Source organism: Phalacrocorax aristotelis, chromosome 2 (genome assembly GCF_949628215.1).
Source record: "Phalacrocorax aristotelis chromosome 2, bGulAri2.1, whole genome shotgun sequence".
NCBI lineage: Eukaryota > Metazoa > Chordata > Aves > Suliformes > Phalacrocoracidae > Phalacrocorax > Phalacrocorax aristotelis.
This window is the reverse complement of record NC_134277.1, coordinates 69,758,351-69,773,468: the sequence shown is the minus strand read 5'-3', so window position 1 is coordinate 69,773,468 and position 15,118 is coordinate 69,758,351. Positions and strand designations below refer to the sequence as shown.

General features: G+C 38.8%; 1 protein-coding gene across 6 annotated transcripts in view; it reads left to right on the top strand.

The window, feature by feature from the left end:
* The window catches only part of DTNBP1 (dystrobrevin binding protein 1), a 70,281-nt gene that overhangs the window by 49,733 nt on the left and 5,430 nt on the right, over positions 1-15,118 (top strand). For all 6 annotated transcript variants that reach the window (XM_075083965.1, XM_075083962.1, XM_075083964.1 and 3 more), the window contains one exon: positions 13,941-14,096. In XM_075083965.1, the coding sequence (XP_074940066.1) occupies positions 13,941-14,096 (156 nt within the window). The remainder of the gene's footprint in view (positions 1-13,940; positions 14,097-15,118) is intronic.

Sequence of the window (15,118 nt, the reverse complement as noted above, 5' to 3'; positions counted from 1 at the left end):
GGATGTTCAGCTTTTAAGGCATGTTATGCAAGCTTAGATATGAAAGTGAGGAAGAATCGGCCACTGAGCAGGATCAGTACACCTTTGCTTACAGTTTATTGTAATGCTTTAAAAATCAGCAGTTCTACTTTCTTTTTTAGAATCACTGTGCAGTTCTGTAGGGGGTCTTTGAATTGTTACAGTTATGGGTGGCTATACCTATTGTAAGAGTATAGCATGTGATTTTCATTGCTATAGAAAATGACACCTAGTGCAGAGAGGTGCTGTTCAGAGAAATAGAGTAATAGTTAAGAAATTTAACTTTATCAGATATCAACTGTATGTTTATACTACGCAGGAAACGTGCATGCATTTTGTGAGGCTTAAAGTACTCGTGAGTAATTACTGCTAAAATATTCTAAAGAACAAAATTAAAAATTAGTAGGGCGTTATACATATTCAGGAGATAAGGAAAAGATTATAAACTAAGTATTCTGTATTTTCAGTTGGCCTAAAGATGAATGGCAGAAGTTGATTGATACAGATGTCAAGGGAATTAATTCCTCGTTTTATACTGTATTGCAGCACAGGCACTAATAAGTGCTTGCTGTCTCTCCCAAGATTAGGCAGGAGATATTGAAGACTTGCATAGCATCCATGCACTGGAATAAAAGAAGATGGGGCAGAGGGTGAGAGAGATATTTCATATAGCTGTATATGTTGAAAGGAATGATCTCATAGGAAGCGTATTTTACAGGTTTCACAGCCCTAATTACATTGACTTCCCTTTTCAGTCAGCCCCCTTCCTTTTTCCCTTCCCCCTTGTAAGTGCTTTTATCAGCTTCCTGAATTTCTGCTTTTTATTCACTCTTCACTGTCACTTTGATGTCCATGCATCCTTTAGGTGGGTTGTCTTTGTTTGCTTGAATAAGATACTGTATCCTAGGTGTCATCTGTCAGTTCGTTTTTGCTATAGGCATAGGGTTTAGTTATTGATGGTCAGGCAGTACGTGCTTTCTCATTCACTTGTAATTGTTCCTACAGCCTCTTCATTTTTTATCCGGCAGAGTAGCTTCAGTAGCGTGTATTTCTTTGGTAAGGGCCAATTTTGTTGCAGTGGCTTTTTGTTCTCGGTGTTTGGTTTCAACGTGGCAAAGCCTTCTGTGCCTCTGTGTTAAATTTCTTTCTCCTGGTTAGTATTGTTTTTCTCCTTACAACTTGCTTAATCTCTACCAGACTGGGGAAAACCAGAATAAAGGGTCATATTTTATTTATTAGCTCTGGCAATCTGAGTTGTCAGTTGCCCTTCCCCTCCGCCCCTGCCCCATCTTCGTTTCTCTTACTTTGTATCTTCTTTCCTTTCTGATTTCTCTCTTGTTTAGTGCTCCACTGATGCATTAATAACATCACGCATCTGCTCCATCCTCTCCCTGGTTTGCTGCCTGGGTATCTATCTTTTTGTTATATATGCATTGAGGTGTCGGGCTAAGCAACTGATAGACCGAGTAAGTTCTATACTGCTTTAGTGGTAATGATTTCTCCTAGTAAGAAGCAGGTGTAAAACTGAGAACAAAAAATAAGGAAAAGGTCTTAGCTGTTAATTACGTTATTTATATGAGGATACAGATGACCTGGTTAGTTATGTTAACCAGTGAAATTTGTCTAGCTGTATTTAATCCCAATACATTAATCTATTAATCTCAATCTATTAATCTAAAGATATTAAGATCTTAGATCTTGCACACATGAGAAAAGACCTGCTAGTTTTTGCACAATATCTTTAAACCAGCCTAATGCAGTACTTGTAAAATTGATGTTGCAGTCATTTAAATCAGCTTGGTTTGAACAGCAAACTTTAGAAATCAATTTATCTCTCCTGCAAGCTAAACTAATATAAACACAGGTTAAAATTACACTGTTATTTCGTGCCTGATGCTGCCATTGATGAATTAATGGCTAAACTTCAAAAACAGTTTTGAGTGAACACAGTTGTTCTTACGGCTTTTGCTGGAGCTGACAATATGGTGGCTATTGGTTTTACATCTGGTGTCAGTTCTATACCAGCTTTAGGAGTACAGATGACACCTGATCCTCTTTAAAAAAAAAAAAAACAACAAAGAAATAAAAACCACCGGAAGGGTTTAATCTTTGATATTGTTTGGTCTAGAAGAGTTACTTTTGTACCCAGGCACCAGTGCTTCCTTGGTGCTGATCAGCAGTGCTGATTTGATCTAGTACCATAAAATCAGGTTTGCTCTTTTGGAGAGTGATGGTCTCCCCTGAGTTTGCCAACATTGATGCACTAGTTTAGTCTGGTTGTCTTTAAAGAACAAGCACGGTAAAAACTTGAATGTCAGAGTAAAAATGTGAAAGCTACTGATATGTTGTGACCTGGTAGCTTCCCTTCCTATTAGTAGCAAATATTGGCTACCATATGGAATACTGAAATCCTGGAAAATTTAAAGCATGAGACATTCCTCAAGGTTGAATAAAATAAAAAAGTAAACTCAGCCGCAGACTTCTGTCGTGGCTTACAAACTGTAAGGAAGGTAGGGTTTTGGTTTTCTTCCCTTCTGCCTGTGTTGTATGGGTTGATCTTCAAGGTTTGTCCTTAAATGCTTTTAAAAAAAGTAGACAAGTGTCAAAGCTGCAGAAGCTCTTCTGAATTAGAAGTAAAATTGTGGAAGTGCTTTGATACTATATATAAAGATGACCTTTATTCTATGTTCTATATTTAAATCTGCACATTTGAACAATGTAGAACAATTCTGCTAGAAGATGGCACACAAATAAGTCAGTGAGCCAGTGGGAGCATATAATCTTTCAAGACTCTCTTTTCCAAGATCATCGAAACAATTTTATTCCCACAATTGAGCTATTTATAGACAGCTAGTGTTTTGCAAGTTGGAAGTTTTGTCTGGGCTGCTTTTTTTGTTAAGATATGTTATTTCTGAGCTATAGACTATTTATTATTCTGTAAAAAAAAATGAAGGAGCAAGTGGTTTGGTTTTGAGTAAATGAAAACTAGATGCACGGAAGAAAACGTAAAATGTTGAACTAAAAATGTAACACTTGATAACCTTTCTTTAGAACTGACATACTGAAAGTTGCTTTACCTCTGAATCACAGTCCATGTCCTAATTAAACTGTTTTTCACATAAGCCATTTTGTTCCTAAAAATAGGTACGTAGAGTGGATAAAACACACTGATGTATATTTCTGCACTTATCATGAGATGTCCTGTTTCTTGTTATATAGTGCCTTTCCATAATAGACAATGAGGAATTTTGACCATGAAAATACAGTCAATATTCTGAAATATTGCTTTATGTTCGGTTTGAAATGTACCACGACTTTTGTTTTGGTTGTCTTCCTTTTATTGTGCCTGTATAGTTGTTATTGTCCATTTGGCTGAATTTAAAAGCAACCTATTAATTGAACAATACTTTTGTAAGAGAATATTATAATATAGTTTGAAGAGATCTGCCTTACAGTATTATGAAAAGTCTGGAAAAGACGTGCCATTGCTAACATTGCAAATTAGCTTTACTAGTAAATAGCACAGTTACATGTTCAATTTTTAAAAAGAATGATGGCATCTTTGTTTTGCATTTGAGAATAAATAGAGGTTTTTAAAACAAGCTGCTCTGTCATAACTGATACTCCGTGTGTAATGAATATGCAGGACTGCATGTATTTTAAAATTCCTCAGCTGGTGATGCATCCCAAATAACTGTCTGTTAGCAAATTAGTACTCTCGCCTATTATTTTGTAGAAACTGAATGCTCCTGGATGCTGGTTTGTTAGGGTGAGCAATACTTCAGATTTCATTTTGCTAATCGTATCAAAGAAAAGTGTGTAGTCACCACTAGGATTTCTAAAGATAGTCTGTAGTGTGACTCATTTTGGGACATTAACAGTGTTGAACTGGACTGGATTTGTAATCTAATGGCCCTTTTTCTTCTTAATTTCTAAGAAAGAAGTAGTAAAACCAGCAGTAATAGGATGAATGAATAGCATTTTTTTTTGCTTGTATTGGAGAAATTGTTTTGACAGGAATGGAAAAGGAAATAGACTAAGTCGTCAGGAAAAAATAAACACTTCAAGTATTCTGTGTGCGCTACTGATATAATGATTGGCCTATGGTCTTTTTAAAATATTGCTGCACTTGAAATTTTGGCATTGTAAACAAACTAGTCTTCTACATGAGGAAGAGAGGGATTTCACTGGTGGTCCTGCAGTTCTGACTTCCTGAACATTTAGGTTTAATTTGTAGAATTTTCCCTCTGTTATACTTAGCTTAAAATAGAAAGAAATTGGGGAGAAAAAAAAACACAAAAAACCACCAAAACCCCAAACCAACAAAGCTTTCTCATATTTATTCCTTCTGTAGTTAATCCCTGTTCCTTTCATACTCATTGAGACCACTCCAAACAAGTAGACATGTGTCTTTTAGCATACATACCTCGTATGAATCTGGTTTTGTTGAAATAAGGAGTATATTTATTGCTTCTTTAAAGTATGACATTTAGGCTCTGTTAAAAGCCCTATTTAAATTCTAGTAATAAGGCCCTAATGTTCTTAACACTAACAGAAACCCAGAGCTGATGACCGAGAAATGAATCTTGCAGTTGATTGCAGTAACACTCACAGGCTTTGTGCTTTTAGAACTTTAGTTTGATGACCAATTCAGATGAGAGAAGACTAATGATTTGGAACGGTTTCCAGCATCAAACACTTCAAGTATAATTTGAATTTGTAAAATGGTCTCCTTCACTATTCAATAAAAGAGTTCTGATAGACAGAAGTTTCATCACTGTACAGTGTTATTTGCCACACATGTAAAGCACATCTCATTATTAAATGTCGTTTACATAATGCAAACTGAATGCCTTAGCATGTGGAAGAGATGTGAAAAAAGCATTCTTTTTCAACTGGTTGCATAATTTTTTGTTAAAGGTAGGGTTTTTTTCTTTTCTGGTTGAGCAATTATTGATTATGTTAACCTAAGACTTGTATTAAAGTATGTCTTTTAAAAAAATCCCTTTACAAGTCTAAAATAGTCACTGCCAACATAAAGTAAGTCAGATTAGACTGAACCATACTGAGACTGTGAATCCATAGCTTGTTCCTTTTGGCTCTGAAGCCTTGGCAGGCTCTAGCTCTCCCTCTGGAGAGGGAGGTATAAATTGCATGTTTAGATCAGAAAACTGGTTATTCTGAAAACAATATATGGACTAAACCCCTAGTTTTGTTTTAGTTAGTAGAAAAGAAGACAATAATTTGCTCACCTTCAGTTTTTTGAGGCAAGATGTAGTTAAGCACTGAACAGTATTGTTCTGCTAGCCTGTGTATCTGAAGACGGTGATAGTTGGGGTGAAGAATAGTTTCAGCAAAGCAAGAGTTCAGGGCTTAGTGTTATTCTTAAGGACAAGTAAAAGTTGATACTTGCTGACTGATTTGCCATGTTGTGGAACCCATATTTTCAACATGTGCACAATGCGTCATGACAGCAAAACAGCATCTCATAATTTATTTATGTATTTACGCATGCACATAATTTCATCTAGAAGGCAAGTACCTCAGGGTTGTGCAAAGGTTAGGATTAGCACTGTTCTTGTTGTAGCAGAAGCCATTTGCCTGTCTTTGAGTGCCTTCCACTTCCAAAGCAAAGGTGGTTATCTTCTTGGAATGGAAAACAGTAATTAAATTGCTCAGTAGATCCATTTGTACTTGGATGACGGGATGCTATTAATCTTATTTGGGACAGTTTCATGGACTTTCATAAACCTGAATTAGAATACTGCAATGCTGTGGTTTCTGTTTTAAGTACTTTGGGTTTATATTAGCTATCGATTAGTTTTTCCATTTGAAAATTAGTATTTTGAGGTGAGACAGAAAAAGCAGTGATCGGGGAGTGTATGCATTAGATACAACTTTTCATAACAGTACACTAGTTCTGAGTCGTTTGAACTGCTTGCAAGTATAATTTCTGTAATAGTGGGATTTTTCTATAGTGTGTGGCTAGATTGTAAGGCCAGATTGTCTTCACAAATAAACCTATATATACTGAACATGCATATGACATTGTCAGGTTTATTCATAGTGAAAATAAATACTTTGCAGCTTACTAATGGAATTATTGTTCTTCCAATACCATAAATGGTGGATTTATAGGGAGGCAGGAAACAAGCACGTGAGCTCGGATGCTTGCCAGTTTATTTATTTTGGACTTACTTTCTGTGCTAGAGAGGTTCAGCTTAATGTTATCCTTCCCTTGTCACCTTTTCTTCTCTTTCAGTTGGTTAGAAAGCCAACTAAAGGAGGAATGGGGGAGTTAGAAGACCCCCTTCCTAACAGGGCCTGTCCTGGTGCAAGCTGAGGAGGGTTTGTGGTACTTGCATCCCACTGAAGTCATGTTGCTAAATCCTGTCTACTAGAAAGACAGGTATCGTCACTTAGTGTTCTTGGAACCAAAAATGAAATGAACCAGGAGACTGGAAAATGGTGGATTGTGGATTTGTTAAACCAGAAGCCGTCACGTATGGGCCTGGAGGAGAGAATTCTCCTCCGCTAAAGCTTTTGCTGTAACATTACCATACTTCGCAAGTCATGCATTTGCACATCTGAAGATAAGAAAATACTGAAGCAAGTGTGGAAAAAACCCCATAATGTGATGTAGAACAGTATATCCATGATGATTTTCAGTATAGTTACAACCAACTAAAACAAATTCTAAAAAAAATATAAAAAAACAACAAACAAACAAACCAAAACCCACAAGCAAAAAAATTCTGAAATTGTTCATGATTACCACATTTTCAGGCATGAAAATTTGTCTGCTCGTAATTTAAAAAATTCAAGAAGTAGGCAAATACACTCAGGTTTCAGGATGGTTTTCTATGAGAAATAAAATGGCCAAAAGCATTCTTGCTCTTTCTGAACAACAGGAAATCTAGCTCTAAAACCGTAGTCCACTGTGCCTCCGTGGTCCGCCTTGCAGAGGAGTTCTCAACCTGGTGTATTTTCAAGCTTGCAGAGAATAGAGGAAGGTGAAAGCAATTGAAAGAACATAATGTGCCATACGGCTGCTATGTAGGATGTTCTGTTAGTTTTATTGCAAAAACAGTACAGTTGTGCAAGGCAAGATTTGTGCTTTTATATGTAACTTTGGATGCTCTGGGCTTGTCTGACCCCCTGCATTAATTACAATGTGTGCCGTATTCACTGCCTAAAAGCCAAATCAAACCTTCGTTAAATGGGTGCAGTCTGTCCATAGCTCGGGTGTGTGCTCTTCTGCAGCAGCAAACCACTGGTCTGCCTTGGAAAGGTCACGTACTTTACAAGGCTTTAAAAAGTAGGAGAGAGCTGAAGAGAACTGTGAAAGTAAAATAAATGTAAATGCAATAACCTTTTTTTTTTTTCTGAGCTGACCCAAAAGATCCTAACTCTGTCAAGCTCTGATACTCTTTTCACACACTGAGAGGCATATGATTATAAAGTTTGTGTGATTATTATTTTTTAATCCTAGATGTATTTACATTTTTAGAACCCGATTCATGCATTTGCTGTTTGGTGGAGCATATTTTTAGTATCTCTTAATGATTATTTCCTGGTAGCCAGATAAAGTTTGGAGTTATGTGGAAACCTTTTCCCAAGCTGTGTTTCCTGTCGCATTGGTCGGAAGCTGCTTTTTCCTCCAGGTGCTGCTTTGGTAACAGGAATCTTGGCATACACAGGCGGTTATTTTCAGTGGCTTGTTCTGATTTATTTAGGCTTATTCTGTATTTTTCAAGGATATCAAGTAAGCAATTTGTTTAGAGGGAATTTCCAAGGTAAGTCGGCTTGTTGAAACTGCTTATTGCCCAACTTAAAAAATAATTTCTTTGCACTGGTAAAACCTCTGCTTTTCCTCTTGACTAGATTATTTCTGGGCTAATTAGACTTTTCATATTCTGATGTAATCTATAAAAACACTAGTTAGAAATTGTCAAGGAATACATACAGTCCTTTTTAATGATTGATATTTTAAATGAAGAAATATTTTAATAAAAGTAATTTCCATAATCTTAATTTTAGTAAAATATCTCTTCATGAAAATGCAAGCTTTTGAAGGTCATCAGACAATAAATTTAATTTGGAATTACATATATCTTTTCCAACAGAGTTGATCTTTCTGTCACTGAAGTCCAGTGAAATCCTGACTTCACATTGTAGTGAAGTCATTCAGGACTTACTTATTTTATTTTGATTGTAATTATTTGAATATACTTTTGGTTAAAAAAAACATTTTGTGAAGAGACTGTTAAATCAGAGTATTAAAACAATTAAATCTTGTAGTTGTCACTTGTTTTCTTTTCACTCCTACTTGGAAGAAAGACTGTGTGTACCTAATTCACATATCTTCTAATATTTTTCAAGTCTTGACAACAGTCTTTCCCCACTTTTGAGCAAAATATAGTGCAGGAGTGCTCTGAACTTCCTCCCTTGTATTATCAAAGTGTATTCTAAATTCTGTCAAGAGTAACTTAAACATTTTTGTGAAAAACTGCATTCTTTGAAGCACTCCCCAGCGTGCTTCTCTTGCTTTGATATTTTTACTTAAAAGGGTATATAATGAGGCAGTTGCAAGCATAAGTTACTAAGTTATAAGCACTTGAAAAGTTACTTGTCTCTCTGTCTGTCTTCCGTTGTTTGTTTTTATCATTCCGATTTTTGAAGGCTTTCAGTTGTTTAGTGAATAGCCAGCTTACTAATAGGTTTTGACAGTCTCACACAGTATTCTTGTAGCCAGATTATGATGTTACCGTCTGGATGGATGGGCAACAAGATGGACAAATAGCTGGTTGGCTCAGAGGGTATCAGTTAATGGGTCATACCCTTCCTGGGGGCTGGTGACAAGCAGCACACTGGTCTTTCCTGGAGGAGCTGACGGAAGGTGCTCCCACCAAGTTTGCAGATGACACCAAATTGGCGGGGATCGGTCGACACAGCGAGGGCAGGGCTGCCATCCAGAGGGACCTAGAGAGGCTAGAGGGGTGGGCTGACAGGAAAATTATGAAATGTAGCAGGTACAAATGCAAAAGCCTGCACCCAGGCAGGAGGAGCCCCTGCAGCAAGACCAGCTGGGGACCGACAGGCCGGGGAGCGGCGGTGGGCAGCGAGCTGGGCACGGGCCAGCAGCACGACTGGCAGCAGGGGAGGCCACAGCATCATGGGCTGTACGAACAGGAACATGGCCAGGCAATCAAGGGAAAGGATTATCCTCCCCTACCCGGCACTTCTGAGACCACGTCTAGGTACTGTGTCCAGCTTTTGGGCCCCCCCATCCCGGAGGAACATCAAAAACCTGGAGGGAGTTCAGCAAAGGGCGGCTTGAAACTTTTATATCCTTAGTGAAAGCAAAAACCCCTGAAAAGAATACTTGCATATATTTTGTGGTCTGGTTGAATGAGTCTACAGAAAACAGATGAACTATGGGGGGAAGGGAAGGGCATTTAGCCTAAGCTCCTTTTCTTTTTTTTATTACTCTGTGTCTTTCCTGCTTTAAAACAGATACATTTATGGATTCTAGTTCACTTGAGAACTATACAGTAACATAATAAATTAATTGAAGGAAAGTAAATTGCTTGCATAACAGTATGAAAGTACCAGAAATCCATCTATTTGGACAACTTGACACCTTTCACGTTAGGTCTAAGGGATGTGTTAGCAATCTCAACAACCAGTGTTTTCAGTTGCTGGGGTTTTGCAGTCATTCTTCTAATTAGGTTTTGGGTTGGTTTTTTTTAGCCATAAGTTATTCAGGAAATATGTTGTATATAACTGGAAAATGGTTTAGATTAAGTATAAAATGGTCACTTAGCTTGTTGTTTGGATAGAAACTTTAGCTACTGCAGCAGAAATTTTCATTTGTAGGAAGTATCAGTCAGTCAGATGAATTTGAGAAAATGGTGTCCTTTGTACTTGAGGTATGTAGTTATAAGCCATTGTAATTTGTTCCTTTGGAGTCTGGATACTTTTAGTGTCTAGTTCAAACGTTTGAGATAGGATAGGTTCACACACACCCCCGAAATACAGTTCATTTGTAAATAAAAATATGTTATAAAGTCATTAAGAAATAATCTGTCTTGAGGTCCTGGCTTTAATAACTTAATCTTGTAATAGGAATACAGTATCTAATTAGCACACCTTCTGGCTGCAGAAAGATATCAGAAATGCAAATTAAGATGTGAAAACATAGATGTTGTATCAAGTAATAATATTGTACTCCTAGTCTTGTCTTGATTTCTAAGCCTTTGGCCTGTTTGCACAGCTATATGGTGATTTTTTTCCCCAGAAAAAAGGCTGGGAGGGGAGAACACCTATAGGGAAGATCAACGCATTAAGGACTACGCTCTGGACACTGCATTTTTTTTTTCCATTGACCTTTAAGAGTCCTATTAATGACTGGAATTAGCTGCTCCAGCTTTCCAGGTCCCATTAGCTGATAGAGGCAGGATCCACAGGGGCAGAAGCAGATGACGACTACAGATTTTTCTCATGCTGAGGTGTTTGGAGAAATAGTCATCCCCTGAAACTTCCTGATAAATCATCACCTGGCTAGAGGAGGCGAGGGCAGTGAAGCATCTCAGTAGGGCTGCACGTACCCAGAGGCTGCTTCAGGCTCCGGTGGCTGATGCCCAGGTAGGACCGACTTCCATGCTTCAGCACCCGCATAGTGAGTGCAAGGCTAGGGAGAGCGCGTTGTTTAGCAGCGTTGGAGAAAATGAGGTTTTGTAGCACGTGGAAGTTTTGTGGACAAGTGCTGCCTCTTTGCTTGGGCTTCGGAGGAGGCGGGCTGTGAGTCGAGCTGTGGGTTGGCCACGGGGCTGTTCCTGGGGATGGTGCAGAAGGCTGTATGTCAGCACTTGAGTTTTCAGTTTTTAAGAAATATTTGCCTCCCTTTAGTTCTGTTCTCTTGGAAGTCATAGCTGGTGTAGAATTGAAGGCACCTTCTATTTGGGTTATCATGGCAAGTCCTGTAAGTCTGCATCTAATTGTGAATTAGCATTTTCTCTGTAGTCTGGTTGGGTTTTTTTTCTGTGCACAGCAGCATGATTAAGAAATAGGTGCAGTCACTGATTCAAAGGTACAATTCTGTGGTGAAAGGAAAAATGCAATATTATTTTAAGCATGTCAGGTCTCAGTGATGTCTGTAAGAATTTGTATGTGGACTTCAAGAGCATATGCAGGTATATGGGTGATACTTTTGTCTGTCTTAGAACTCAGTGTTTTGTAAACATGTAGAACTACACTTGGATTGTGGAAAACAATTCTGAAGAGCTTTGTAAAAGAAAGAAAATACCCATTTTTTCCTGTTATTTCAGGTTTGAAACGTTAGCTTCATCTAGCATTTCTGACAACAAGCAGAAACCCCGTGTGTAGCAGTTTGGTTTTGCTTAGCCAAGCAACTTTTATTATACCTGGCAGAGCGTAAAATCATGCAGCAGGGTTCTTTATGTTAACTCTCTGTAACTGACTTTGGAGAACAAGCCTATGACAGCTCTTCAGCTAAAGTATTTCGTGTTTCTTTAGAATATGCGAGCACAGCAGGCAGCTGTTACTGTTTAACTTTGAGCACTGACAATTTCAATAGTTAACAGGACATTTTAGGCAAAATGAAGAAAACAGAGGGTGTGGTACTAAGAAAAAAGGTTATCAGTCTCGTATGTTGTTTGGGTACTGTCTTGGGGAGAATCCGATTGGACATGAGAGGGAAATTTTTCACAGCGAGAACAGTCAACCATTGGAATAATCTCCCCAGGGAAGTGGTTGACTCGGCCACATTGGACACTTTCAAGAGTTGGCTGGGCAGGGTGCTGGGCCATCTTGTCTAGACTGTGCTCTTCCTAGAAAGGTTGGACTAGGTGATCCTTGAGGTCCCTTCCAACCTGGGATTCTGTGATTCTGTTCTGGGGTTAAAAATATCCTGAAGTACCAATACAGAGTGCAAACCTGTCAGCATATATTATGAGAAAGACAGAAAATTTCCATTGTCAGTGAGAGCCGCTGGCTTTTATTATTACAATTGAATGGTGTTTCTGCATCATACACCATGTTATTAATAATTGCTCATCATTCAGGACTGTAGGAAAGGAGTTGCTCCAAGGAACATAAAGTCATCATACACCACTGTGTAATTGATAATAAAGACGTGTTGACTTAAAGGAAGATGCTTTCTGTATTATACAGTGATGTTTTACTTCTGAAATCTGCTTTAAGAAAAAGATTTTGGCTTATTTACTGATGTTTTAATGGATATTTGGTGTGTCAGTCCAATTTTATGGATCCTCTTGGCAACTGTCACAGCTCAGTTGCTTCTGTATATGATCTGTGACCTTGATGCTGGCAACAGAGTGAATTACTGTTCTCTGATGTTTTTGCCTGGTGTAATAAAACATGTTCTGCATTTGGATAATAATCTCCGCAATGGTAAATGCTTTTAATTAATTTCCTTATTGTAAAATATCTTTAATGTAACATTTTCCCTGGAAGACGGACATGATGCTTGTCCTAGAAAACCGTATGCTCCTTCAGCATTTATCCATATGGATGCCATATTCTAGCTGTGTCTGTCTAGAGTGTGAAAGCTTGGCCATTTTTTACCCAGCAGTATTTGTTGGAGCTTCCCCTAATGGGTAGAATAGCCCAGACCAGCAGCTCTTCTCACCATCCCCGTCCTTTCCATCAGCAGCTCAGCTAGCACATTCTTTTATTTATTGTAAGCAGAGAGCTTGTGAGACTGGTTTAGAAAAATAAACAGAGAACTCTGAGAGGAAGGGTTCCAGCTGATATATTCCTCATAAAGAGCACTTTTTTGTAAAGCATATTCTAATAGCGGTCTGGCTAGAGATAGTACTTCAATAGCTACTGCATTTTTTCATTCTAGAAGATGTTATTCTTCACTAAACAGCACGATTCTTTCCTTCGTACATCTGTTTGCCAGCCAGTGACTCCTGTAGAGCAAAACAGGAGGGAAGGAGATCTCCTAATGATACTCAGTCTAATACATCTTTGGCTGTAGGAGGAAAGAGGAAGTTCTAGAGACCCGGCATAGATGTGTACAAGGAAATTCAATTGGCGCTGTATCTCTGTACAAGCTATACAAGCCTGCCCTTTCTGCTTGGTGTCATTTTAGTGATTCATGCCCATTGGCTCTGCTTTTTTTGGTGGCAGTACCATCGTCGTCTTCTGGCACATTCTTTGCTGCCATACACAGAGAAGACCCTGTATATTGACATTAATGACCATGTGGCGTTGTCACTGAAAACGGTAGTGCTTAACTGCCTCCTGTCGACTCAGGCTGCCTTCACAGCTTCTGTGGATGCGTACCTGCACTACATGTAGGATATTCTTCAAAGGATTTTTCCAGTCTGTCTGGAGGCTGACAAAAACAGTATCTCACCTGCATGTGCACGCACACACATACGTATGTTATGTGTATTTATATGTATGTACGTGTAAGCATGCGTTCATACATATATATCTTTCCACTTGTGGTGGAAATGTGCTGCAACGTTCAAAGTAAAACTATTACTTTTCTGCGTATGAGGTACACACGATAGCAGAAGCATCGTTATCTGATGGCTTTTTTGGGCAGAATTCTGAAATCCCAGTTCCTGACGGACAGTGCTTTCAGGTGTTGCCGTTTATACAGTTCAAGAAATCTGCATCTTGCCTCAAGATATATAGTTATGACATCACTTTAATGCAAAGGTTATGCTGCCTAATATAGTATTCTTACCCTCTCGGTTTTAAAATATAGTTGCAAAGCACAGAAGCCTTCTTTTATAACAGCCTGTGTTAACAGCCTGTAGTCACAGTCTGTCAGTATTGAACTGGTTCAGTGGCTTTTAAATTCTGAGAGTCGGGGGGGATATACATGCAATATTTTATTTGTTTGTTTGTTTTATGCTCAGCTGAGCTAGATGCTGAACATGCACAGAAGGTTTTGGATATGGAGCACACGCAGCAGATGAAGCTAAAGGAACGTCAGAAGTTCTTTGAAGAAGCCTTTCAGCAGGACATGGAGCAATACCTTTCTACAGGATACTTGCAGATAGCGGAGAGGCGAGGCAAGTTTTAAAATACCTTCTGTGTGTAATCCACAAACTCGCAACTTGGAGAACATTGTTGAGGGGTGGGAGGCAACAACGGTTTTAATGCTTGCGTACAGCTAATGCATTGCAGTGTCTAAATTCTTCCTTGGTGGAATTGAAACTTCAGATAAGCTCTTTAAACAAACCTTGGGTTCCAGGGGAACTAGGCAACTTGGAAAATCAATCAGACCCTGGGCTTGTTGTCTGAGGAAATGCAAAGCACTGAAGTACATCTGGAACAGCACTTCTCTCTGCAGCTGAAGAATGCATCCATTTCTGTAAAGATATGGATGGAGGTGGCTGCTTCTGTCCCTTGGAGTTCCGAAGCCTGGGATTGTCACCTGGCAGCAGGTGCCTCAGAAAAATTTGAAAAGTGCAGACGAAAGCTCGGTGTTGTATTTCAGGACAGTTCCCCAGTGGTAGCTGTTTCCATGGGACATGGGAGATCAGAATAAGCTCTCTCCTTGTTATGAGATGAGTCAAGTCTGGCATCTCCCAAATAGTTAAAGCACAAGAACGCCATAGGCTGCAGACGCTTCTGTGTGGGAGGGATCCATCTGTTGGGCCAAAACTTAGGGATTGTAGGCCCAGAAAGAAAGCAAGCAGGAGATTACGTCGCTCATGTGGCAGGAAAAAAATGTAGAGATTCTGTCCCTGCTCCAAGAGCCGCTCTGCTGTCATTTATAATGTCAGAACAGGGAATATAAGCCAAGACTTCCATTTCTCTGCACGAGTGCTATAAACGCTCATCTGCAAGATACTTGAGATTGGTTGCTAGGACAGCCTTCAGAGAAGTGGGATATGTAAATTTTAAATTCCTTTGGTCTAGGAAGGAATTAAGTTTGGGTCTCCTTTCTTTTTGTACATATACACATAGACAACTTAGGCTAGAAGTGGGTCTTGTCACTGGATACGTGGCTCTGTTACAATGTCTCACTTTCTGAACTTCAGCTTTGCAGTGTGGTGCAGAACCCATGTGTATCAAAGAAACTGTTTTT